The 27,923-nt window shown below is 34.1% G+C and overlaps 1 protein-coding gene across 1 annotated transcript; it reads left to right on the forward strand.

Moving 5' to 3' along the window:
- ELMOD2 (ELMO domain containing 2) lies at nucleotides 1–27,159 on the forward strand. Its single transcript, XM_063108434.1, has 9 exons — nucleotides 1–73; nucleotides 1,263–1,414; nucleotides 3,325–3,353; nucleotides 13,314–13,411; nucleotides 14,151–14,280; nucleotides 17,298–17,431; nucleotides 20,656–20,724; nucleotides 21,731–21,864; nucleotides 26,663–27,159. The coding sequence occupies exons 2-9, from the start codon at nucleotides 1,273–1,275 to the stop codon at nucleotides 26,806–26,808; spliced, it is 882 nt and encodes a 293-aa protein (XP_062964504.1). The 5' UTR covers nucleotides 1–73; nucleotides 1,263–1,272; the 3' UTR covers nucleotides 26,809–27,159.
- The last annotated feature ends 764 nt before the right edge of the window (nucleotides 27,160–27,923 follow it).

The raw sequence follows: 27,923 nt of genomic DNA on the forward strand, positions 1-27,923 counted from the left end.
TCCGTTGCCGTCTGTTTGCAGTTGGGGAAACCGAGGCAGCTCCAGCTCCCCCTAGTTCTTCCGCTCTTGTGAGGTGGATGCTATTTCTTTTCCTCTCGCCCCGCGCTGCTTCGGTGCGGCTGCGCCGAGAGCGCGCGAACCCGCGGTGTCCCGCGGGAAAGCCGCGGGGTGCTTGGGCCGGCGGGGCTTTGTGCTCGCCGTTCCCTCCCACTCGTGGCTAGCGCGCGAGCTGGGCTCGGCCAGGCTGCGGAAGGGGGCTCGGCGCAGCGACTCCCCGAGGTCTGGGGTGCTCAGGCGCCGCGAGGCTTGCGTTGCCTCTGCTTGGCAGTTCTGCTTCTTTTGTCCTGATTAGCGCGGGCTAGACGGATTCCTGTTAAAGATACACATCAGCCCATCTGTGATGTGCACTCTTTCTGAATCCTGCGGGGATTTCGGATTTGACAGTCCCTCAGGCCCTCGTCTAGAGATGATGTGTGTGGGAATGTGTAAGACAGGAAGCAGATGAGCGTTTTTGTTTGTTTTTAAGTGTCTTCCCCTCGTTTTCGTTCCCCCCACCCCTTCTTTATTTAGAAGCTGAAGAATTGTTTTTTATAACGTCCAGTTTTATCGAGTGTGTAGGGTTGTTGTTTTTTTTAAACCTTTGTTAGTATTTCTGCTCTTCACCTACTGAGTGGAAAATTAAGAATTAGTGAGGGTGTGATCTACTCCGTGTTCAACTTGTCTAGGTCAATTTGTAAGCCATATGTAGTGTTTTTATTTTGCTGTCATCACCTGACTGTGGGATAGCTGTGACGAATTATCCACAAGGGTTAAGAAGAGCTTATTCCTTATAAAAACATCTCTAATGTTTGGTGTATTTTAATTGTTGCTTAGTTGGGGTCCTCTTGTTTTTGAACCATTGAGCCCCAATTCTCAAAGAATGAGAAATTAGGAACTTAAGATATACAAATATTTATCAAAAAGTGCAGACCATTCTGCTGTCATTCTTTCAAGCCATTAAGTAACTTGACAACAAGTAAGTTATTTTGATTTTTACAGTTACTTTTTAAAAAGTGATAAATTGGCCATTTGGACAGCCATTATTTAATTAATCTAAGTGGCATATATTACACCTGTCATTATTTTCTTAGATGCTTAAGCCCTATCACAATGGAATAAGACAATATAATTTGAGATTTGATGAGTTGGATAAACAGTATTTTTTTTTCAATTTTAAAATTCAATTTAATTTCATTAAACTTGTCACATATTTCCTTTTCCAGGAAAAAAAAAATGTTTATTTCTTTGTGGGAGTTCTTCTATGGGCACTTTTTTCGATTTTGGATGAAATGGCTCTTACGACAAATGACTGGAAAGTGTGAATTGCAGCGAATTTTTGATACCTATGTAGGTGCACAAAGGACACACAGGATAGGTAATGTTATTCAAAAAGAAAAATTAAAAACTAATAAGAATTTAACTCTGAATATTTTTCTCAGTGCTCATAGTGACAGATGTACTTGCATATCCTGATTAAGTCACTTAAACTGAGTTTAATAAGCTTTTGAAATTTCATTTTGAATCTTTGTAGGTCTAAAATTGTATGACTTTATAGAAAAAGGACCTGATTAATTCCTTAGTGCAAAGAATTATCTTCTCTGGCTCCTTAAATATGTCATTCCTTAGATTATAATTGCAACCTATTTTCTAGATAAAAAAATCTGTACTTCTAAAATCTCTTTGAAATTTTTACTCATATGATGGGAAGAGTGAGTGCCTTGATCTAAATTCATTTTTATACTTAGCGTCCTTCATCAATCTTTTAATTTCTTACTGTTATTTATGAAAGGACAGTAATTAGGTATTTAGTGGTCCCTAGGAAAGATTATTAGGCTGACAGTCCACACTGTCCTGTACAGTAGCCAGTAGCCACGTGGTTATTGAACACTTGAAATGTGGCTAGTCTGAATTGAAATGTGTGGTAAGTGTAAAATATACTCTGGATTTCAAAGACTTTAAATGAAAAAAGAATGTAAAAATGTCTCATTAATAATTGTTTATATTCAGTGTATGTCGGTAATATTTTGGATATATGGGTAAAAAATGTATTAAAGCTAATTTTATCTGTTTCTTTTTATTTTAATGTGGCTATAGAAAATTTTAAAGTACACATGTGGCTCATATTTTGGCTTGCAGTATATTTCATTTGAACAGTGCTGCTCTATTATCTTCTAAAATATGTCATCTTTTCAATGTTTAATTGAAAATATTGCTCTAAATTAGAACACAAGTGATTGAGAAGTGTGGTTTGAAGTCACTTCTTTTTAGCCAGGGTAAGGAAGACCAGGGAACTGCTGCCTCTCATTCTCATTGTGTTAAATGGAAAATTGTGAATTAACCAGATCCCTTTTTGTGTTGACCAAGTGTGCTTCAACTAAGAAATCAACACCTGTAAGGTGGAGGGAGTGGGGTGTTGGCAATTGGAACATGTATATAAGACAACATTGGTAGAATGATAGAAGCTGCCTCGGGACAGCTGGATGATTAAGTTTAATTACTTTCCAAGTTTTCTTACAACTTCCTGGCTGACACAAATTATCATCTGCTCTTTTGATTTGCCCTTTTGACCACTCAGAAGAACAAAGTACCTCTTGGTAAGAAATCTCTGCAGGCAGTATTTGTTGGTGTTTTCTAATGGGAGAAGAACATATGTTAAGGCTTTACATTGTGGCAAAGCATTTTTCTTGAATTTTTCAAATTGCTAAGGAAAAGACTCAGTAAGTGTGCCAGAAAAATTTTTAAATAGACCAGTGAAAGTGTTCTTTAAAAAGAAGCCAAGAATGTAGAAGCTATTTTGCTATTTGGAGAGAGGATGGTTGGCCGGATAATCTAAAGTCTTTGCCCCATTCTTGTGTGATTCACTTGCTAGCACCTCAAATCTAAACAATTATTCCATAAGGCTAACAAATGAAGAAAATGTGGTAGAGAGTACTCTCACTGTAGTTCTAAGATGAATTCTCGGACCTGAACTGTTCTGAGGCAGCCCTGGATGAATTTGCAATGGTTAGCAGACTCTTTGGGGCTCTGCACAGAAACAGATCATCCTGGGGAAATGAGCTTGGCATCACCTCTTTGGCTTGGTATGTCATGCTTGGTTGAGATTTTTGGAATCATATCTACTTCTTTGTGCTGTTAGAATAAAATTTTAAAATGTTTGCTATGTTTTCATGTAGAAATTATGTCTTCTAGAACTATTAATTTATTACTTTTTGCAATTTTTACTAGTTTATGGAGTAATTCACAAACAGCATTTAAGTGGTAATATTCTTCTTTTTTTCATTTCAGAAAATTCATTGACATACTCCAAGAATAAGGTAGGATCATATTTAGGTGGTATCTCTAGAAAACTTAACTTGGATGTACTTTTTTATAAAAGAATGTGCTTCAATTTTGGAATTATTTATAGTGTCTTCCCAGAAGAGTCTGCTAGAAAGCACATTGGGCAAAATTTTCCCTCTTTTGAAGCAATATTGTGTTTTCAAAATATTTTCTCAATGTGTGTGTTTTTCATGCACAAAGAAGATATTTGAGTAATTTATCCTATTCTAAGGTTTTACTTGTTTATTTTGCCTTAAGAGTTGATAACTTTTGTGGTAAGCAGGTCTTAGGGGAAAACCTTAGACTGTGTCCTTAGGATAGATTATGTGAGAGAAAAACAAGCATCATTGCATAGTTAGAGAAAACTCTGGGTCATGTACCTTTTGATCCTAAATAGGTCATAACACGTGCAATATTAGCTTTTGCTATGTAACAAACTTATAAAATGTTAAGGACATAAAACAATATGTTATTTCTTGCTGTGTGTCTGTGGGAGAAGCTGCTCTTCAAGCTGGTGCCAAGTTCAGGTCTATTCCATTTGTCTCATTCTGGGGCCCAAGTTGAGGGGGTTGTGGGTATGTGCATAATTTTTTTTTTTTTTTTTTTGTCTTTTTCGTGACCGGCACTCAGCCAGTGAGTGCACCGGCCATACCTATATAGGATCCGAACCCGCGGCGGGAGCGTCGCCACGCTCCCAGCGCCGCACTCTCCCGAGTGCACCACAGGCTCGGCCCTGCATAATGTTTTAATAGTGGATCACTGAGAGCCCAACCATACAAACATATTTTAAGTCTCCTTATGTCATATGCATTAGCATCCCAGTGGTTAAAATAAATTAAGTGGCCAAGCCCATGCTAAGGGTTGGGGAAATACAATATGCACACCTGAAGGCCATGGTAGGCAGATGTGTATATAATTCAATTACAGAGCAGTGAAAATTGGGACCAGTAATTCAGTCTACCATTGTTGTTACTTCCCTATAGTATTTCATGATTTTTTCTATATATAGATTATCTGGTGTGGCAAAGATAGGTTGTAGGTCATCTAGACCATTGTTTGAAATCCCATAATAGATCACAACCAAGATTAAGCAACATCTAAAGTAATAGAATGGAGAATATTTAGAGATCATTGGTCATAAGGTTAAATATTGTTTTATGTGTTTTTTATTTTAGTTATCTATGTGTATGTGAATCTATATTTTAGATTCTATATGCATATTTGTCCTTGGTCATGATTTAAAATGTGGATCAGGGTAGAAAAAAAGTTGACTTGCCACTGTCTAGTGATATTGATATGGTTACTGATTCGTGCCAGAAACAAAATGGATGTTGTTGAGTGTTGCAAGTGTCTGTTATGTCCTTGAGAATAACCTATTTTAAAATAGGTGTTTTATTGACTTACAGTCTTTATTTATGGTTTATATAAGAATAACTCATATACATGAATGATTATTGGGGGGAGGAGTTCAGAGTCCTACTCTTGTTCAAAATCTTACAGAGTGATTAATATTCTTTTTTTTTTTTTTTAAAGTGAGAATGTAGGGGTCTGGGAAGCTAATAAGTTGCTTGTTCTAAAAATTTATGTATGCTATATCCACCCATATAGTTCCTTTCATTGAAACTTGTGATGCAGTTTCCCGAAGTAACAATGTCATAAATTGTAGTAGATACACTTGCAAAAGTGTTATATTTCAGATCTATTGTAACAGTAATTCTCAAATTTGAGTATGCATCAGAATCTTCTGGAGGCTTACTAAAACACAGATTACTGGGCCCTACCCCTAGAATTTCTGATTTAGTTCTGAATGCATTTCTAACATATTCCCAGGTGATACTGCTGCGGCTTCTCCTGTTTGTCTTTGAGGACCACTGTGTTAGAATGCTTTGGGGGACTGTTCTTTGTTTCTATAGAAAACAGTATGTGCATTTTCCAAACTGACCTTAAAGAAATTGTGATTCAAAATGTCATAAATTTGGAACCATTTGAGTGTTGAACTCTCTAGGATGAATTGTCCTGTGAAACATGTTTTCTTTTAGCCTTGAAACTGTAAAGAGAGCAAAATCATGGTCTAAGCTCTTTATGCTACACCCACAGTCCCCAGCCTGCACTCCTAGTTCTTTAGGAGTATACCCCTTCAAACATTTTGACATCTCTCTGCATGGAAGTTTACCAGCATTACCACTGGTGCCCTTTAAAACTCCATCTAGCCCCCTTCATTATTCCCTGACTTTATCTACTTATATTCTTGCCTTGCTCACTGATCATCACCACTGCGCTGCTTATTATTTTCCAAACACATCAGCGTTCTCCTGGCTTAAGAGCCTTTGTTCTAGTTCTCCTCTTGAACCAGTATGTTCTCCAGTTAAAAGCTTGCTCACTTCCTCATTTTCATGTTTTTACTCAGTTATGAGCTTCAGTTATAAGACTTTTACTCAGTTATAAGACTTGCCCTTACCAACCTCTACTTAAAATTGTACCCCTCAACTCTCCCTTATCTATCCCCTTTCCTTAGTTGTTTCACCATAGCACATACCATCAGCTAGCATGCTAAATATTTTACTTATTTTTTTCCCATTTTCTCCTGCCAAAAAGAAAAAAACAAAACAAAACAGTGTTTCTCTTTTTGTTCACTGATGTATCTCTAGTACCTGAAACAGGACCTGGAATATAATAAGCATTTTGAATATTTATGTTCATAAATATTATAAATATTATTCATGTTGAGTGAATGAATGGATAAATGATAAATATAAAAGATAAATAGTAAGTAAATGAAAATTTCCTTTTTCTCTAAAAAGAGTCTGTATCATTCTTTCTTTTACTAATTCACTGGAGAGGTTCTGGAACTGGGAACTCAGTATCACATCTATCAGTATAATTATTATTGCTACAAATGACTAACAACATTTTGGACACAGAATTTATTAATGGGATTTTATGTGTGGTAGAATTAATGCCAACCACAAGGTGTTATTTTCAAGAACTGTAGTGCCTTGGCCAAATCCTTTATCAAGGATTTGAATGACTACCATTGTTCAACATTCTGCTAGGATCTTTGGGATATACAAAAGAAGTAAAGACATATTAGATGTAATTATAAATAAGAGTTTAGAGAATGAAGAAGTAAATGTGGACTAGAGTGTTTGGGGACTTTAAGGTAGTGGTTACAAGTTAAAGAAAAGTAAAAGGTTTATTATTTTTTACCCCATTTACTGGCCATTAAAAAGTTCATTAGAGAAATAAGCATTAAAATTGTATTATTATGATTTAGTCATTAAAAAATGTAAATTGCTAATAGTGTTTTGTAGAGAATACTACAAAGAGAATGGTCAAATGGGTAGTTAAATATTTAATTAAATCACAGATGCTTTGGTCTCTTGAAGTTTTAAATCTAAGGCAAACTTGTTATTAAAAGAGGAAGGCTTATCAATTTAAACACGTAATTTATGTATGTATTGCATCTCACTTGTATGTTCTATTTACTTTGTAGAGCAAAATCTAATTCTGATTTAGTGGTATTTCTGTTGACCAGATCTAATTTTTTATTTTATGAAAAAATCTGGGTTCAAATTCTGATTTTATTACTTATCAGTTGTTTGACTTTGTGCAAGTTACTTCTTTTCTCATTGTAAAAAAATGATTGCTTTAGGATTAGAGATATTAATATGAAAGCAGTCTATGAGAATGCCTAATACCTGATAACTATTCAAACAGTGGTTACTAATATTATTAATGATAAGGGAATTAAGCTAATATATACTACAAGAATTTTAGAAGTTTAAGATATTTCTGAAAACCTCTTAGGTGCTTAAATAATTAACAATACGAATGATTGCTGTGAATAAAAGTGATTTTAATCTATTAAGGCTGATTCTCTAAAGCAGTGATCTGAAAGTATGGTCCTGTTGGATTGTGAACTGTTCCACAGTGGAAATTCTTTCTATGATTGTTAAAAGTTGAATCTTATTTGCTTGTATTTAGGACTAAGGACTACTTAATCGATTACATATTAAGGGTTACTAAACTTTGCAGATTTATAAAGGAAAATTAATACCTTATTAGAATTTGAGGACTTTAATTCAGTATTAATTAAATTAATTAATTCTTATTAGAATTTGAGGACTTTAATTCAATATTAATTAAATACTGAATTAAATTAATTTAATTTTTAATTCGGTATTTAATTCAGTATTCTGCTAAAAAGTCTGGCTGCTGTGCAATGTATGGCCATGTTGTAGAGCTCCAATGTTGCATATACAGGTATTCAAAATTTCTGGAATTTAGAGAAAGAGCACTCTGACAACCTATAGTGTTGTTGAGTGGCTGTGTTTTTTTTTATTGCAGGTGCCATCTTAGCTTTTAAATAATGATAGTGTTCTAGCTGTTGAATAGATGAATAATAAATTAGCTTTATGGAATCAGTTTACTTGTCTGTAGGTTGATGATATTGTGATGCATACTTAAATATTTTTTGACCTCTAATTTTCAAAAAACAGGACTTTATATAACCACATTGGCATTGTAGTTCAAAAACAAAACATTCATACTTTTGGATATGCTGACACAAATATGTATATAAGCTCCCCAAATTTGCTTGCCTAATGAAACTTGAGGTTTACTGCCTGTGAATGTGTACTATTCATATAATTTGTAATCTACTATCATAGTAGGTGTAATAAAAACTGCATTACTTTTATGCTTATCAAATATTGTTTTATAATAAAATTATATGCATACGCATATTATTTTCTTACAAAATACATAATTGATTTGTATATGTTGTTCTCCCATTCTTTATTATTTCCTATTTATTCTTTAGCTAAAAAATAAACATGGTTGGGAAAATGATCTTTGGATGCTTAAATGGTCTGATGTTAAAAAAAAGAAGTTTTAGAATCGCTGCCCTAAGAAATTTATTATTACATATTCAGTATTGAATTTACATTAAAATAGTTGTATACATGACAACTTAGAAAATGTTGTAATGAGTTATAGTTCTCCTTCATCCAGCCTATTAATTTTGTTTTTGATGAGGAACCAAAGACTTACCAAAAGATTCGAGAATAAACCAGAGATTGACAGATGAATAAAAAAGGAAGCCCAACTAACTGTATGTTGTTTCAAGAATCATAAGAAAAATGTGGCATCTAGAAAATCCCCAAATATCTGGAAATTAAATGTCTAAGTAGCCCATGGTTCAAAAAACAATTCACAAGGGAAATATAAAAAGAAAATTGAACTGAATGATAAAAACACATCTAATCAAAATTTATGGAGAGCACCAAAGCAGTTCTTAATGGCCTAAAATCACTGATCTATGCTTGTATTTTAAGGAGCTACAAAAAAAGCAAATTAAACACAGAGTAAGTAAAAGAAGGAAAGTGATAAAAAAAAATCAGTGAAGTAGACAAACAAAAATAGAGATTATCAAAAAACTCAAAAATTGATTCTTTGAAAAGATTAATAATATTACAACACTGATCAGGCAAGAGAGAAAATCCAAAGTACCAATGTCCATTATGATAGAAGGAACATCACTACAGCCTACAGTCATTAAAAGTATAATAAGGAGATACAGTAAACAACTTTGTGATGATAAATTCTGTAGCTTAGAGGAAATGGGGTCCTTGAAGTCCTTGAAAAGCAAATTTATCAAAACTAACACAAAAGGAAATGAAAAAATCTAAATATCTGTATACCTAATAAAGAAATGGAATCTGTAATTTAAAATATTTACACAAATCTTTAATCTTGGCTTCACTAGTGAATTCTTATCAATTTTTAAGGAAGAAGAAATAATACCACTTCATAAACTCTTAGAAAATAGAGTAGAAGGAAACACGTTTTATGAGATCAGCATAACACAGAAACTAAAACCAGACAAGGACAATATAATAAATGAAAATTATAATTTAATATCCTTCCTGAATATAGGTGCAAAAATTCATTATCATTAGCAAATTAATCCCAGTAGTACATATAAAGTACATCATGATTGAGTTTTCAAATCAGTGAGTGTAATTTACCACATGAACAGAGTAAATCAGAAAAATCTGATCGTATCAATATACTGAAAACCTGTGTTGGCAGAAATTCAGTGCCCCTTCATGATTAAAAACTCTCAGCTAACCTGCAGCTAACATGATATATATAACACTGTAATATTGAATGCTCTCCACATTTAGTAGGGAGTGAGACAAATATGTTTCCTCTGTGCTGTTCAGTGCTGGAGGTCCTGGATAGTGCAGTAAGGCAGGAAAAAGAAATCTAAGATATAATGATTGGAAAGAAAGAAGTAAAACTATATTAACAGATGACATACCTTATGAATGTAGATAGTTCTAAGGAATCTACAAAAACTACTAGCATTATTAATAAGTGAATTTAGCAATGCCACAGGACATGGTATACTTCTGTATGTTAGCAACAAACTTTTGGAAAATAAAAGAAGAACAATATCACTTACAAAAGTATCTGGAAACATGCAGTACTCACAGATAAATTTAATGAAATTTACACAAAACTGCACTAAAACTCCTGGAGAACATTGCTGAGAAAAATTAAAATGGAAAAATATTATAGTGTATTCATCAGTTGGAAGACTCAACATTATTAAAATGTTAATTCCCAAAGTGACTTATGGATTCAGTGCAGTTCCAGTCAAAAACCCAGCAAGCTGTTTAGAAGAAACTGAGAAGCTCGTACTAAAGATTGAGCTAGAATACAGAAATAGAAGGGACCTAGAACAACCCAAATAATCTTCTAAAAGAACCAAGGTAGAGGACTTATATTACCTGACTTCAAGACTTCCTGGGCAAATGAATAAACATAGCAGATAAGAGACCAGAAATAGACCACACACAAGAGGACATAATTTTTAACAAGAGTGTCAAAGCAATTCAGTGAGGAAAAGGAAATCTTTTCAGTAAATGGTGCTGGAACAACTATATATCCATGTGGGGGTGGGGGGAAGAAGCCACAACTCCTGTCTCCCACCATACACGAAACTAATTTGATTCAGATTTTAGACCTATGTTTTAACTAAAATGTTATAAGTTTCTAAAAGAGCATAGGAGAATATCTTCCATCATGGGTTAAGCCAGGATTTCTTTATAGAAAAGACATAGTGCTACCAGTAAAAAAAAAAAAAAAAAAAGAAAGAAAGACTTCATCAAAATGAAAACTCCTTATCAAAGACATCTTTATGAAAATGAATAGACAAGCCACAGTCTGGAAAATATTTGCAGCACATTTATCTGATAAGGGAATTGTATCTAGTAAAGAGCTTTTAGAACTCAGTAATAAAAGACAACTGTTTGGCCAATTAAAACAATAGGGCAAAAGCCTTGAACAGTCACTTCACAAAGGAACACACACACACACACACACACACACACACACACACACACACACACACACACACACACACACACACACACACACACACACAAAACAATAGGGCAAAAGCCTTGAACAGTCACTTCACAAAGGAACACACACACACACACACACACACACACACACACAAAACAATAGGGCAAAAGCCTTGAACAGTCACTTCACAAAGGGATACACACACACACACACACACACACACACACACACACACACACACACACACACACACACACACACACTACTTGGGAAAAGTGCTCATCATTATTAGTCATCAGGGAAATGAAAATTAAAACCACAAACCACAATGAGAGGACCTTACATACCCAGTAGAATGGGATACTGAAATTACGTAAATGAAATAGACTAACACCATCAGTGTCCGTGAACACCAGTTGGAGTGTAACATGGTACCATAACTTTGAAAAATGGTTTTGGCAGTTTCTTTTAAAGTTAAACATATATCTACCCTATGTCTTAATAATTTCATTCTTAGGTATCTAAGAAAAATGAAAATATGTATTTACCAAAAAAAAAAAGCAATAAAGAATGTAATAATGAATGTCATAAAAGTTTTATTCATAATAACTCCAAACTGGAAACAATGCAAATGTCCAGCACCAGGAGAATGAATAAGCAGTGAGGTATATTCATACTATGGAACTCAACAATTAAAAGGAACAAATTCCGATACAAGCAAGAATGTGGATAAAACACGTTGAGCAAAAGAAGCCAAAAACAAAAGAGTACAGACTTTATGATTCTGCTTATATGCACATTACTAAGTTATGATGATAGAAATCAGAACAGTGGTTGCTTCTCTGGGGGAAGATTGATGGAGAAGGAGCATAAGGGAATTTTCTGGGGTGATGGAAATGTTCCATATTTTGATAGGGATGTGGAATACTTGGATGTATGCGTTTGTGAAAACTGATCAAACTGAACACGTAGCATAGGCCTTTCACTGTATTTAAAATTATACCTCAATTTTTAAAAAAAGTAATGGAATCATGTATACAGGAAAGAGTACTTGCTGAGAGACTAGACATGGTTTCTATTTTTAATTCTCCTAAATTTATGTATGCCTTGGGCAAGTTCATTCATAATATATTCAACAAAGTTTTGAGTGTCTAATCAGAAACAAGTGTGCTATGCTAGATCCTCAGTAAATAAGAGAGACAAATTCTGGTGGAGAATAGAAAAGTAAACAAAATGTTCTGTGATAAGTGCTCTCTGGGGTACGAATATAAAAGGGAGTAGCTAATTCCAGGGCTGAGGAAGGCTTCACAGAGGAGGTGACACTGAACTGGGTTTTTAATGTTTTAGGAGTTTGTAATACACAGAAAGGTAGTCTTTTTACTAGTGCTGGTATTTAAGCTTCAAGACATTCCCTGTGGTCATATTATGGAATGATTTGACAAACTAGACTTTGTTGACCATATCTGTGTCTTTACTGACTGTTAGAATCTTTGATCATTTTCTTCTCACCTTTTAATTTTGTTTGGGAGAAGGATCCAGTGGATATTTATGGGACATATTATTTAAGAAATCTGTTTTATATGCGTAGAAAAAAGACTGGATGTAAACTGTTTAAAGAAAAATAAAAATAGAGGTCATCATTAGATATACCCCAAGGCCAACCACCCTTAGATATTTGGTCAAAACTTGTTACCCTGATTTCCTTGAAACACTAGTTTTAATAATAAATGGAACACAAGACATACGCTTTACATCCTTGTCAGCATGATTCAATGAAATTAAACTAATCAGCAATAGGCAAATCAGCCTAAATATCTCTGCTTGCCTTAAAAAGAATGTTAATGTATAACAACCAATCACTAAAAAGGTCAAAATACTTCCTCCTTTAAGCTTTATCAACTGTGCTGGAGCTGCTATAAAGCAGTCTTACTGCTTTTGGTTCAAACTCTCCCAGTTTATAAACTGTTCTTCTGTATACACAATTAAATATAGTTTTAAATTTTGATCTGATTTTTTTTTTTTTTTTTTTTTTTTTTTTTTTGTGGCTGGCCTGTATGGAGAACCAAACCCTTGGCCTTGGTGTTACGAGACTGTGCTCTAACTGAGCTAACTGGCCAGCCCCCTAACTGTATTTTTGACAATGTTGAATTTGTTACCAGTGACGATCTCCAGTGATAGGCTTACAAGATTATTTGGGTTTTCTTCTTTGTGCTCTTTTGCAGTTAATCTTTATTTTTAAATTTTGCATTAATATTTTCTACATATATTTTTATTATGTATTTTTAAAATTTTATTAAAAAATATGCTTCATGAGCACATTGTGGTGGCAGTTGACTCATCAGCTGAGGACCTGTTGATTCTCAGTTAAGAAAGCCTCCATCTGATGCATGATGCTGCTTTTACTAAAAAACTAAAGCAAACAAACAATATCTATATGATTTTAGCCCTAGAGAAAATTTGAAACAAATTTGGTTTCTTGCCTTTTAATATCTGCTTTGTAAAGTCGATTAAATGCCTCAAAAGTTAACTTTTTCAGCTATAAGTAAGCTTTCTCATTCAGCTTTCTTTGACATGAATAGGTTTTACAGCAAGCAACATGTGCTGCTGAGAGTGAAGTGGACAAATGTGTAGAAGATATAATGAAAGAAAAGAATATTAACCCTGAGAAGGATACCAGGTATGCTGTTTTTACATTTTTTTTATTATGCATTTATAGCCTGTGAGATATAGAGATCATACACAGTTGTAAAGCTTTAGAGCTGAAGGGCTTGTGGAAATCATCTAATTCAACTCTCTTAATTCACTAGATGAGCAATCAAGGTTTAGAGAGGTGACGGTTAGAAGCAGGACTAAAATCTGTATCTCTTGGTTCCCAATCCAGTACTATTGCCAGTATACCATCCGCCTTCTTCAAGTTATCATTAATTTCCCAAGGTTAAGTAACTTTGGCTACTGTCCTTCAAAATTCAGTTCCTATATCCTCCTCCAGGAACGTCCTCTCGGGCATGTTTCTTCAAGGACGATAAGTTCTTGTATTTAGGAAAACTGAGATGATCTGTCATGGAGCTATTTGTTACATGTGTATATTTGGAAAATTAAGTCTGTTGGTAATCTCTATCAGTAAAGATTTAGAAATGTATGAGATTGCCCAGAGAAAACATGAAAAGAAGAGGACAAATCCTTGCAGTTGTGAAGTTTGCTGTTCCTACCATGTCTTGCTCTCTTTCTAGGTCCTGTTTTATCATATCTTTCATAATACTTTGTTTAATATTTTGTGTTTAAGGACGCTCTTGGTGCTTATTATATTAAGCTGAAAGCCAGGAAGTGCTTTTAAATAGACATATGAACCCCAAGCTATGAAAGACATTACTTTATTGTGATAAGATTTTAAAAAATAATAATCTCATCATTTTCAGTTTTAAAATCTGCATGAAGGCATGCTTACTGCAGATAACTGGTTATAAACAGCTCTATTTGGATGTAGAAAGTGTGAGGAAAAGGCCATATGATTCTGACAACCAGCAACATGAAAAGCTACTCCTGAAGGTAAGTTTTTGTTTTCTCTACTTGGAGTTGTTGAACACTAGAAAAATGAATCAGGCTTGAACTGGGTAAGGTCATGTGCAAGTTCTAGAGGCTTACATAGTCATCCAGTTTCTTTGCCTCTTAGAGAACTTTATTATGTTGGATTTCATTGATATGAAAAATTTTTAGTTAACTATTTTTATAATTTTCTGATAAGTATCATCAAATGTATTCAAATACATTTTATTTTAATCCTTTTAATTCTGAAATAAATTTTAAATTTATAAAGGGAGAGGTCATCAACTGAAAACTAAGGTCCACAAGCTTCAGATTCCCCCCCTGCTTTTTAAGTAAATTGCTCATATGTTAGGCATTTTTATCTACTCTCAAATTGTAACATAGATATCCCTTTTCAAATTATTATGTCAATTCTTTTGGGATTTATGGAATGTTAATTGCCAAATAATGCCACAAAAGGTTCAAACATTAAGAAAGTAAAAAAAATGTACATAAATTTTTTCAGTTCCTTATTTTTGAAGTATAAATACATAAGGCCAATGAGGTACCAAAATTAAAGAGTATTAGACCTAGAGTAAGCTCTACAAATCATCTAGTCTAGACTCTTGTTTTAAGGGCGAGGATTCTGAGGTCCAGAGGAGATGAAGTGATTTTCTTTAGGTACTAGAATGGTAGGTCCTGGAATAGAGCTGAGTCCCTTTCCTGTCCTCTACATCTATTCTAACTTTACTTTAACATGGTTAGAGAAAATAGCACATTAAGAGTTAAGAGTTTGTTATAGCTAAAAGTACTGTGGAAAGAGACATCAATAGTATCTAAGTAACACTAAGAGATTCAAGCTTAAAAACAAAACAATACCTTTTCTTTTTTCAGGAAAAGTATACAATATACACTTCTGTAAAGCTACACAACTACGCCAGTTGTCAAGTAAGGCAAATCATAACTAAAGCCGAAATGTTTCATTGTTTTAGTCATACTAATTTCCATTTATATTGTCAGAGCTAGGGCTCTGACCCTTCAAACCCATTGTACAGACTGGGTCCCCAGACCCCTCCCATGCAGATCCATGCTAGGTAATTGGGAACGATCCTGGGAGCTGTTGGCAGATGACACGAGCTCAGTCCTCAGCAATGGCAGCAGCAGCTTACAGGTCCAGCAGCTTACAGGTCTGGTGGTGGCAGTCACCTCTCAGAGGGTCCCGGGAGCCCTGGCAGCAACAGCCTCCAGCAGCAGTAGTGGCCTCCCCATGGCCCCCCTGGGGGCTTCCCGGGGGTAGGGGGTGCTGTGGATCGGAGCCACTCATCCTTTATACTTAAGTCATAACCCAGGCTACCTGGGTGCACATGCACAATTACATTACACGATAACCAAGAAGCACCTGGGTGTATGTGCATATTTACATCAAATGCATGGCAAGATTCTGAACGTCTGAGGGGCCCTGACCATTTTCTTGTATTTTCCCAACACACTTCACCTAATTGTAAAATTAAAATAAAACTTGATTTTGTAGAACAAAGATAATAAAAATGTGTATCTCAAAGGGATTGGGTTTTTTATTTGAAGTCTTTAAATGAGTGTCTGACACTCACTGAGGATTAACCACTATTTCTGTCCTCTTCATCATCATTTTCCCATTAATTTCAGACCCTACATGACACCTTCCCTTTTGAAAGTGTAAGATACACGTCCTGGTGTTCTAGTCAAGGGGATTACCTTGGTGATTCATTATGAAATTCAGTTCTAGAGGTGGAGGACCATTTGCTGGCAGTGACTTGCCCAGCCACTGTACAACCTCAGTAGTCTTAAAGGGTAGAGAGTTATGTAATCCGTGCTGCTTTCAGTGTGGTCCAAGGACCACCCTCACTAGAGTTAACCCGTGTTTAATATTTAGATTCCACAGTTCCGCCTTACCCTTATGAAATCAGAATCTCCAGAGATGAAACCTAGAGATTTAATATTTGTGCATTTTAAGTTTTGAGTACTATTGGTCTTATACTGTGGCTCTCATCGTGTCACTGAGGCCTTATCATTGGAGTATAATCAAACTTCTTGCTGAATGTGTGGGGAGACACTGATGTGAGCAAATCGCATATGTTGGTCATGAAAGTAGAGACCAGATGAAACCCAATCTCATGATTGGATTTAGCTTTAGAGCCAGAGTCCTGACCCTGTTTTAAAGCAAGGTCACAAGTCTTCACATTTTATTTTAGGTAACAGGATACTCCTTTCATTAGGAGTCCTTTACTCAGCAATGCCTGAAATGGTAGTGAGAGGGGGAAAAATGCAAGTATTTCTCTTTCGCAAATTTTCACAAACTTTTTTTTATCAACTTCTGTAAGCCTCTTTTGTTTGATGACTTGTAGTATTGAATTTAGAAAATGACTAAGTTATCTTAACTTTATTTTACATTGACTAGTTTATTGGTATCTAATATTTGATAGCTGTTCTTAAATCCTCAGTCTTAAAGATGATATTTATTTAAAACCAAGTCACATTAATTTTCTTTTAAAACTGAAAATTTTATAAAATAATGATTATATAGGTTGGAATATTATCAGTATCATTTCTTCATGATCCCCTCTCTCACACCTATTTTTCTTCTTCTGATTAGGGACTAATCTCCTACTATTCATTATAATAGAGCCTGTTTAAGTATGCATTATCCGAAGCAATGGTCAGGTGCTTAATGCAGTGTTCTTCTCAAGCAAGCAGTTTACCAATTCTGGTATATATGTGTTAATTAGTAAGTAAAGACATCTCATTGTTATAAATTTCATGTATTATTTGTTACCTTTTCAAAGTCTGTTCTTTATACCAATCTTTTTAATTGGAATAATTATGCTGCATTTTTTAGGATGTTTGAAAATATCTAAATATAGTCTTTGTTGAACCTATGATTTGTCTATAAAAGTTGTTTAATTGAAATATTCAATTACTAGTTATATAAGCTATGAGAAGGAAAATATCTGGTAAATTAAGAACATCACTATTATTTGTAATATGGAAGCATGTTTGTACAGCTTTGGAATCTTCTAATGCCCACAAAGAAGTTGAAGGCTAGAATCTCCAAGCAGTGGGCTGACATTGGTTTCCAGGGTGATGATCCCAAAACAGACTTCAGAGGCATGGGCATACTTGGATTAATCAATCTCGTGTAAGTGAAAATAAACTTTCTTTTCTTTTCTAAGTAAAATTACATGTGATCTCCAATCTAGTTAAATTCTGATAAGAATTGATCTAGTTGTTTTATACGATCTCTGAATTTTAATAGCTGCAGTGCTAGAAGTATTTGCTAACGTGCTGTCAACAAAATGAAGACATTAGAAATATATCTGTGTATGTGTGTGTGATTTCCTTACTTACCAATGGTTTCCTCTTCCTTTCTCTTCCTGACCTCTCTTCTGATACCTCTTAAAGAATTGTGTACATTCTTTTCTTACTGTTTTATTCTGTTGCTTCTTCTCTCTGGGCTCTCTGCTTCCATTTTGGGAAATATAACCAGATAAGACCACAGTGAAGTCTCTTCACGTTTTATTTACTACTTGTGACAAACTGATCTAAATCCCTGACTTTTCAGAGCCTATATGAACTCTCTCTCCTTTTTCTTCTCTAATACCTATGATTGGGTACATGTACGAAATCCCAAAATATGTAACTCAAATCACAACTGATAGCTAAAACTATTACAGAAAATAAACTGGAAGATTAATTTCCTCATATAAGGATATGCAAATATACAGATTCTAGTGTTTGGGTCTGTGAATTGTGATTTACAGATATAAAATGTGTAGAATGGGAAACGTAACCATTAAAGTTTGGATAACTCTTACTGTGAAAAAATTAATCCTGTAACTGAGCTATATTAGGTTAACATTGAGAAAAAATATTTAGGTCAATATGGATACGGCTATTTTTTGGGAAAATATAAGACATTATGGTAGAATTTTAGTATCTAATTTTCCTTAATACCTAAATTTTATAAGCATTAAAGTTTCCTATAATTCGACTTCCTAGAGATAAACAGCTCAGCAATCTTTAAAAAATATTAATTCAAAAAATTTCTCAGCATCTGCTAGGAGAGAATTTCGTGTAAAGTTTAAATAACTTAAACTTTGATTTTAGACTGTGGTAAGGGATTCTGATAGACTTTAAATGATGTATAGATATTTTTACTCTATTTAGAGCTAGTATCAACTGATGTGAATATCGTCCAGGATTCCCATATATGAATAATTATTTGATTGCCAACAATGTTCTACAAATGGCTGAAACCTAAAATTAGCTCTGATTCCTCTTTGATGATGTTTCTTGTCTTGTGTATGGAGCTATCACACATCAGGATCAAAATATATAGTCAAGGAATAGACAAGCTGTAAAAATATCTTTATGAAATTAATTTTTTAAAATTTCTCAGCCTTTGTTATGTAATCTCTTGAGATATATTCATGCTTTGAAGGATAGCTAGTGGTTTGATAAATAACAGGGCTTTAAAATGAATGCTGAGGCATATGTAGAAGAAAGAATGTTGTACAGAAAATGAATTCAAGAGAGACTGAAGAAATCTGAATAGAAGAGGAGACAGAAACAGCAAAGTAAAAGATATGCAAGTTAAGGCCAAAAATGTATTAAAGAATAGTTTTCCTTATTGCGTAGGTGTTTATTTTTCACCATTAGGCACTGTTGAGATAGGGATTAACTAAATAAATTCAGCAAGGAAATTAAAAGTTGCTCTGTGTTACAGATTGAATATTTTAAGAGTAGTTTGACCAATAAGATACTCATGTAATACTGAATTGTATTAGGAGTGCCATGTACAAAAATGAAATATAAATAGTCTACTAAGGGTATTTTAGAGCCCAACACAGGGATAAAGTAGAAAAATTAGTGTATTTTGAAAAGCATTGAGCTAAGGAGGACTTTTTGCTGTTTGGGAGTTTATAGATCCCTTTGAGAATCTGATGAAAGCTTTATACAGTCTCTTCTCAGAAAATGTGTACACAGAAAAATTTGTTCATAATTTAAGGTGGTTCATGGATCCCCCTTCATTCATAAATGATCTTTCATTCATTGACTTCTGAATCAACAGCTCCTGGTTTAGTGGGTTGAAAATTAGAGCCAGTGAGGATAAATGGAAGTGTGTAGTACAGTGGTCCCCCTCATCCAAGATCTCGCTTTCCATGGTTTCAGTTACCTGAGGTATAGTATGGTAAGATATTTTGAGAGAGAGAGACCACATTCACATTAGAGTATGTTATAATTGTTCTATTTTATTATTAGTTATTGTTGTTAACCTCTTACTTTACCTAATTTATAAATTAAACTTTATCATAGATATGTGTGTATAGGAAAAAAAAACCATAGTAACCATGGGGACCAGTACTATCCACAGTTTCAGGCATCTACTGGGGATCTTGGAATGTATCTCCTGTGGAATAAGAGGGATTATTGTATACTGTATTATTCTATAGAAGAAAAGATGAGAGGGAAGATTTAATCAGAAATTTCTATGCTTTATGAAAATTTCAATGATTGTGCCCTCTAGAACTGAAATAAATCGTGGAAATCCATTTTTTTAATTCTACTTCTCTTCATGTCCACATTCATCTGCACGTGTACACGAGTGTGTTTGTATGAGAACCAGTGCATTATGAGGTGATCCTAAATGGATTTGTTCCCTATCTTTAAGAATTCAGGGAGTTTGCATTAGTATAGGCCAAAAGGATGTATGAGCATACAAATAGATAGCTTTATATATTTCTCTTGTACCTACTGATATGAGGGGTCTTCAAAAAGTTTATGGAAGGATTCATATTACCTTTTCATTCAATTTTTCTACAAACTTTTTGAAGTACATTGTACTTTGTTTTATGGCCAGTATTTTAATTATACCACTGATCAAGGAGGCTTTTTTGGTGCAAAAGGAAGATTACTGACATCCTTCTGATTGCACTGAAAATGACATTAAACAATACAGACTTAAGTTGTAGTAGAAAGAATCAGCCTAGGTGAAAGGAAGAGTATCCTGACAGGCATACATTGACTATTTCATAGAAATGGAACAAACAAATAAACAAAAAGAACTCTAGACTTTTTTTTAAGTAAGTAGGAAGTCTGTTTTTAGATGATTTTTTTACTAAAATTATTTACATTCTTGCCAAGGGCCTATGTTCTGTACTAAATAGGCCCGATAGCTCAGGATTAAATTTTGACTCAGAGCATTTGTGAATCACTGAAGTGATCTGAGATGGAGAAGGGAATGATTGTGGGAATACTAGGATGTTTGTAGTTTTTTTTGACATTAGCTTTTAAAATTGCTTCTGTATATCTTATATTTGAATGATGTATATTCATTTCATTATTTTTCTTAAACTTTTTTAGGTATTTCAGTGAAAATTACACCAGTCAAGCTCATCAGATTCTTTCCCGCTCAAATCATCCAAAATTAGGGTAAACTGGATATATTAAAGAAACTATAACCTCTTGCATTTAAGATGATTAGATGATTAGATGAATTTGAAGGTATTTCAAGGTATTTCTTAAGATTATTTTAATTAATAAGAACTTTATAAGGGATATTACATGATACATTATTATTTTTATTGATTGATTGATTAAATATATTTGTGGGGTACAGAATTGAATATTAATACATGTGTACAATACATGGTGATCAAATCAAGATAGTTAGTATACTCATGTTTACAAACATAATTGATCTTTGTGCCCCTTAATTAGTTTCTCACCTATCCCTCTCCCCTTTCCATTTTCCTTTCTAACCTCTAATAACCACAGTTCTGTTCTCCCTTTTTTTTTTTTTGAAAATCTTAAGAAAAAAATGTGGTCATAAACCAATTTTGTATGTATTTCAATATATTTTTTATCACAAGATATTTATCTGTAAAATGGAGATGTGGTCTTTATAACATTTTTCTGAGAAATAAACTCAAAGACAGGAAAAGAAAATAGTTTTGAAATAGCAATAGGAAAATAGGGAAAAGCTTCGATTTAAAGTGAGGTGAAAATTGAGGTCATATTATTAGCTTTATCATTCTTATTTTACTTTTATATTCTGATGATATCTGGTCTTTAAAAAAATATAATAACAATGTTAGATCACAAAAACAAATACCCTGATAATGGAGAAGAAAATACCAGATTATCCAGTGTATTTTAGGAACAATGAGATTTGGTGTATTTTTAAGAATTTTGGCTTTAGATATCATGTGAACAAAGCTTTATTTTTATTTCCTAGGTTATGTCCAAGAAAATCAACAGCCTTTAAAGAAATAAAATTTTTGGATCCATTGTGGCTTATTTTTCTTACTATGTAGGGATTATCATAAAATTAAAACTGTGTGAGGAATGAAAAAAAGTCACTTTTACTAATTGTTTACATAATTTTATTTATGAGCTATTTGGATAGCTGGTATAACTGATAATGTTTCTGACATAGGTATTCTTATGCAATAGTTGGAATCAATCTTACAGAGATGGCTTATAGCTTACTGAAGAGTGAAGCTTTGAAGTTTCATCTCTACAACTTTGTTCCTGGTGTACCCAAAATGGAACACTTTCATCAGTTTTATTGTGAGTATTAAAATGAGCTAAAACTAGGTCTTTCTAAGAGACTTTTTAAGCCATTAGGCCATTAGGAAGGCATAACACATATTTTAATCTAGTACCTTTATCAGGTATATAACTTATGCTTATCATTTTATTATTGAGGATCTTTGAAAAACAGGAAAATAATGAAATATGGATCCCCAAGAGTATTTTGTACTTCCGTTTGTATATATGCTGATAAAAAAAAATTTAATGGGGCAGTTTTACACAAGTGTGCACATTTTGGATTCATATAGTTTTTCTGTAGGCGTTCATTTCTCAGTCAACTATAGAATCAATTTTCCCCTTGGAATACAGGTTGATGAATGCTTTTAGTCAGGACAGACCACGTGCAGATCATTTTGTTACTCTTGCAAGGAAATTTAATTTTTACCCCTTATTTCAAGGCCAGGTTTTCTTGTGGTGGGTTGGAGGTATTTAACTGTTCCAGGAGCAGTTATGTTGTTATTACTACTGTTCCCTTAACTTTTACTGTGATATCTGAACACTGAAGGTTTAATTGAATGAATCTGTCCTCTGAAGCTATTACTCAGAAGCAAAGAATTCAAATCTACCTTAGCTTCAAACTCTACTTTTCTTGATTTCTTTGTGTCTTTAGAATGTCATTTTCATGCTGGTAGGATTTAGGAAACTGCTTAGATAACAAATGGCCGAATCATAACTTTGTCTCTGTTGCTGAAGGTGCCATCCATACCTCTTTTTCCCATAGCTTTCCAACCTTTACTTAATCACTAATTCCAGTTTTGTCTACATCCTAGATTTCTCTTGTGTTTGTCTGCTTCTTTTTATCCCTACTGTAACTGCACATCACGCCTTTGTTACTGTCTTTCAGATAGCAGTTTAGACGTGACTTTCTCGGGAACTCTTATCAGAGACCTTTTTCCTTCACTTATCCATTTCTCTTGCTATTATTAATCTTCTGTTCTCTATTGTACTGTTACTATCAGACTACAGACCTGCCTCTGTATCTCCCATTCATTCTTGCTGTGCGCCAGGTGCTGTTCTTGGCATGGGAGATATAGTGGAGAATAAGGTGACATCCGCATGCTGAGAAAAGCACCTGGCACACAGCAAGTGAAAAAATGAATGGGAGATTCAGAGGCAGGTCTGTAGTCTGATAGGAGAAGCTTATTTTTACAGTGCCAAAGCTGTCATTTTGTTGTTTTGTTTAAATACCCTCCTGGCCCTTCCTGAGTGTACTGGAGACTGGTTGCAAGCCTTACCTGCTCCTAGATATAAATAATGAAACTGGGTCACAATAATCCCAGCATATCTATCTGTGAGTACTCATATATACTGTGTGACTGTATGTTTGTACTGTGATGTGATAAGAGCCCCTTGCCCTCAGTTTGCCATGGGTCAGACTTAGCCAGTCTTTTTTCTTTGGCGGGGTGGGGTGGGGGGAGGTCAGGCATTTTAATAGATTTTCATCCATATCTGCATCTTCCTCCTCCACACTTTTCAGTTCTTTCCCTTCACCTTATTGCTATGGAACTGGGTGTTTCCCCTGTCTAGTCTTGTTTGATTTCTTGTCCTAAATCTCTCACTAACTGTTTTAGCATGGTGCCTAAGCTCCTGGAACTTTGCTAACTTGCCCCTGATATTTGTTTTCTCTAATGAAATATATCCCCTGTTTAATGCTGCCTGTTGAATGTAAAAACACATATGAAAAGAAATAGTCAAAAAATTTCCCAATAATTAAGCAGTTTACTTTATTTAAATAAATACAGGGGGGTGGTAGGAAGAGAAGCAGTGCAAAATGACCTCTGCCTGGTATTTTTTAGACTTTTAAAGACTGATAACTTGAGGATCTTTGAGTACTGTTGATTTCCGCTGCCCTCAGCACCAGTATCTCAGTTGATTCCTATCTAGGAAGGGCATCAAAGTAACACCTGAAGTAGAGAAGCCATTGTAGATCCCTTTCAGTTGCTTGCTTCTCTCAGTTCAGATCCATAAGAGCTGTGGATCATCCTAGAAACAGTAGAGCTTATGATTTTCAAATGTCTTGAAACATTTAAACACATACACACCCCCATTTTTTAACCAGAAGTTTCAAAAAAATATTGATTTTCCTACCTTTACCAGTGGAAGTCTTCATGTCTTAATTGTTTCTGCAGTTCTTCTCAAAAGGAATCTATTCTAACTAAAATAATAATTTGAAACTTTGTTTTTTGAACATATATATGTTTTTTTGTTGGAGAAGTGAGCCCAATTAGTTTGCACAAATCAGTTCCAAGGTCATAGTTTCTCTCCAGAAGAAAGAACTGTAAAGAGATTAGCTGTCACATTTTTTTATTTCCCTGAAGTCTGCCTTGAGATCTGCCCCTTTTTTGCTTTATCCCTCTGCCCTTTTTTATTTTATTTTTATTTTTTGAATTTGTTCTGTATAGGAAAGGCTGGAAACAGTGAGTGGTAATTTAGCTTCTTAGCTCCATTGTCACCTTCCTGTACATCTGAACTGTGAGCAAGTATCCACTGTCAGCCTGGGAAGTTGCTGAACACTGGTCCTAGCAGGAGGGCTCAGGATTTCAGGACCTCTGTCTTCCCTATATTACTCTCCATGTCTCCTTTCTAGTGTATGAGGGCCACAGTTTTAGCTGAACTTCTGGTTTGGTGGTTCCAAACAATAACACCTGAAGTTTTTATGCCCAGAAAGCTATACCTCAATAACGACTTTACTGAGGTAATTTATATACTGTAAAATTCAACCATTTTAAGTGTACACTTTGGTAAGTTTTAGTAAATTTACTAAGTTGTGCAGCCATCATCATAATACAGTTTTAGAAGACTTCCATCACCCCAATGAAAATCCCTTATGCCGGTTCACAGTTAATCCCCCTTCTTGTGGTTTCCTCATTTTTAACTTATGCAGTAGAAGCATGCAGGGAATTTTAAGTTTAGAAATTTTGTATGGCAATTTCTATTGCATTTAAGTGTTCTGAATCTCTTAGAGTCAAAAGGACAATATATGTGCATTGTGGAAACAGGTGTTTTCCAAAATTTTAGGCGTCCAATGCCAAGGATGGCCCTGCCAGCTCCTAGAATTTTGATATTATTTTTCCTGCAGTTTCCTGATGTCTCATTAAATCAACTTAGCTGTTACAGTCATGGTTCTTTGAGTTAGTCTTTCTCTGACACTGATTTACATAATGGACCAGCAACCTCATTCTGAAGCAAGAAGTTTCTAGCACATTACACTTGAGCAGTTTGTTCCAGGCCTATGTAGTCATCTGAATGGGCCCCATTACTGACAGTAATGAAAAAGCAATTTAAAGGACATAAGCATGGTAAATAGCTAAAACTAGAAATACTAAAACAAATGGCATACCATAAAATTTGGATAGCTGTCTAACTTTTCCTATTACCCATAACATTAATCTCTGAATTTTTTTATTGTACATCCCTATCGGTGTATTGGGGGTGGAGATGGGGGAAGAGCACAGATGCGATTTGTATATTTATGGGTATTTTCTACACATGTACTGTTGTCCTAATGTGTCCACAAAATAAGCTTTTAATGAAATAAAGTTAGAAAATAGTACTTAAAAACAATGACAAGATTACCATTTTCAGCCTGTCTTTTGGGACCAAGAAGAAGGTGGTATTCCTCTAGAGGCTGCATTCTTTGATTATTCACATATCCTGGTTGATAAAAATCTGTCTTATCACATATAAAGAAATTAATCTAAAGCCTTAAACTGGCCTTCTTATGAAGTGATATTTCAATGTGAAAATGTAAAGATTCTCAACTATTGATTGTTTTATGACCAATGTTATCAAAGTGGAGTTTTCTTATTCAGCAATTGTGACAGTCTAGCCACAATTTTGTGTAAACTCATTTGCTTTATTCCTCCATGTAGCTGAAATAAGTCATTTTCATCTCTTCTTTATAAGCCTTTCAGAAGAGACAGTGAGATCCTGATGGAAACACAAGTCCAATTTATAACACAATAGAGACCACTTACAAACTGTGTGATTCAGGCACGTCATTTAACCTCTCTGCTTCTCTGTTTCCTCTTCAGTAAAATGGGAATAATAGTCCTTGCATCATAGGATTGCTGTGAGAGTAAATGAGCATGTGGCAAGCTCTATGGAAGTACTTTAAAAAATAATTAAATACATTTGGTTGAATACAAAATAGGATTTAGGGGTGGTTTTAAATTCACATTTAAATTCATATATATATATTTATATATATAAGTATGTTTAGTTTCATGAAATAACTTTTAACATTTTAGAGGTTAATTTGGCTACTGTAATGAGGATATTGAAAAACAAAAATGTTAAGCCTATTTAGAGTGCATGTATTCTATTAAAAAAGAGAAGGTGATGGTGGTCCATTGAACAAAAGTAGAAATAACTCTTAGATTTAGAAATCAAGTAGAAGAAAAGCTTTCCTATACTTTATCCTTGGCCAGCATTTTATTTTTAATTTTTGTGCTTCAGGGGTCTCTGGAGATAACTTTTTTCCTATGCTCAAAGTATTGTTTGAAAGTACTACATTGCTCAAGTTTGAAGGATTTTGTTGATTTTTGAGAAAATAGTAAATATACACTAAATATTTTATTGTAATTGCTGTATTTTGAATATACAGAGATATTTCTTATGAAGTTCCTCAGATTTCTAATAGTTTTAAGATTATTTTTGATTATTGTATCCTAATATGGAATTTAAGGGATGGTTATATACCTTATAAAAATGAGATGGTTTGAATGTGATTTCACTGTTAAGGACTATATGTTTTCTTTTTCTTTAACTACAGGTTATCTTGTCTATGAATTTGACAAGTTTTGGTTTGAAGAAGAACCAGAAAGCATTATGTATTTCAACCTGTATAGAGAGAGGTTTCATGAAAAGATTAAAGGACTCTTACTGGATTGTAATGTAGCACTTACTTTAAAAATATAGATCACTTATAGTATCTTCTATTTCTACCACATTTTGCACATACAGCAGAATTTATATGTTGTAATAGAAATTATCTGATCAATTACACTCTTCTATATAATTTCCTACAAAAATATTTCAGAAATTCTATTTAAGAAAGCTAGTAGACAATCAGTGTATGTTTACAATTATTTATACACTGTTCTCCAAAGGTACGTTATCCTTCCAAAGATCCTCTCTGTAGAGTCATGTGAACTACAGCTTGGAGCTTGGGACCCAGCCCGTTAGTATAAATGTATAAATCAGGTATTTGTGTTAAATTGGTTAAAATGTGTAAAAATCAGTTTTCATTTTTATGTATTGTAGCTGTCAAGTTGGTATCTTTATCAAAGCTCTTTTAAGATTTTTTGGTTTTTAGTTTGGAAATGCCTGTTTTAAATTTTCTCTGTGTTATTTTTATTTCTGAGTTAATTAACAGCAAGAGTAGTTCTTTATGGTTTTCTCTGCATCTTAATCATGAATCATAATGTTGCTTCATTAGTTGCAACAAGAGCATAGATATGTCAGAGAGGATGAAGAATCATGGTGTCCTTTTTAGATTCTCTGATTATCGAGCATGACAGATAACGAGAGAATGAAAGTATTGGTGACTAGCTTTTTTGTTTTTAAATAACACACTTTAAAATATCACAGTGTTATTATAAGGCTTAAAGGCATTTTCTTTTCTTCAACATTTGCTTTTTATCAATTGTAGAAAAGAACCTTAGTGCTTGGTGTGAGGGTCTATTATGAGGCTTCTCTACATATGTGTGTTTATGAAAAGAGATGTATTTGCTAAGAAAATTTTGATTGTACTTAAAAGACAGTTTCTATTTCAATAAAGCTGTCTTTGAAATTTAAATAAGAAGAAAATGTAAAAGCTTTCTAAAGATCTTGGTTAAACACTGTTGGTTTATTTGACTTACTGTTAACTCTTGCTTCTCTTTGCTTTGACCACGTGGCATTTCTGGAGAATGATATGTGGACTTTATGTTAACAGTCTGTGGGATTCTAAAGTAGCTTGAGGATGATGACTGTGCATTTTGTATAGCTTTATTCTCCTACAATCTCAGGAGGGCAGCAAGCGCTGTCAAGGA

Source organism: Cynocephalus volans, chromosome 9 (assembly GCF_027409185.1).
Source record: "Cynocephalus volans isolate mCynVol1 chromosome 9, mCynVol1.pri, whole genome shotgun sequence".
Lineage (NCBI taxonomy): Eukaryota > Metazoa > Chordata > Mammalia > Dermoptera > Cynocephalidae > Cynocephalus > Cynocephalus volans.

What these genes read in the sequence shown, in the direction of transcription:
- ELMOD2 (XM_063108434.1), top strand. Translation starts at nt 1,273, where the DNA reads ATGTTTATTTCTTTGTGGGAGTTCTTCTATGGGCACTTTTTTCGATTT. An exon ending in ACAAAGGACACACAGGATAG is followed by an intron (nt 1,415 to 3,324) that starts GTAATGTTATTC and finishes TTTTCATTTCAG; the next exon opens with AAAATTCATTGACATACTCC. An exon ending in TCAAATCATCCAAAATTAGG is followed by an intron (nt 20,725 to 21,730) that starts GTAAACTGGATA and finishes TTTCTGACATAG; the next exon opens with GTATTCTTATGCAATAGTTG.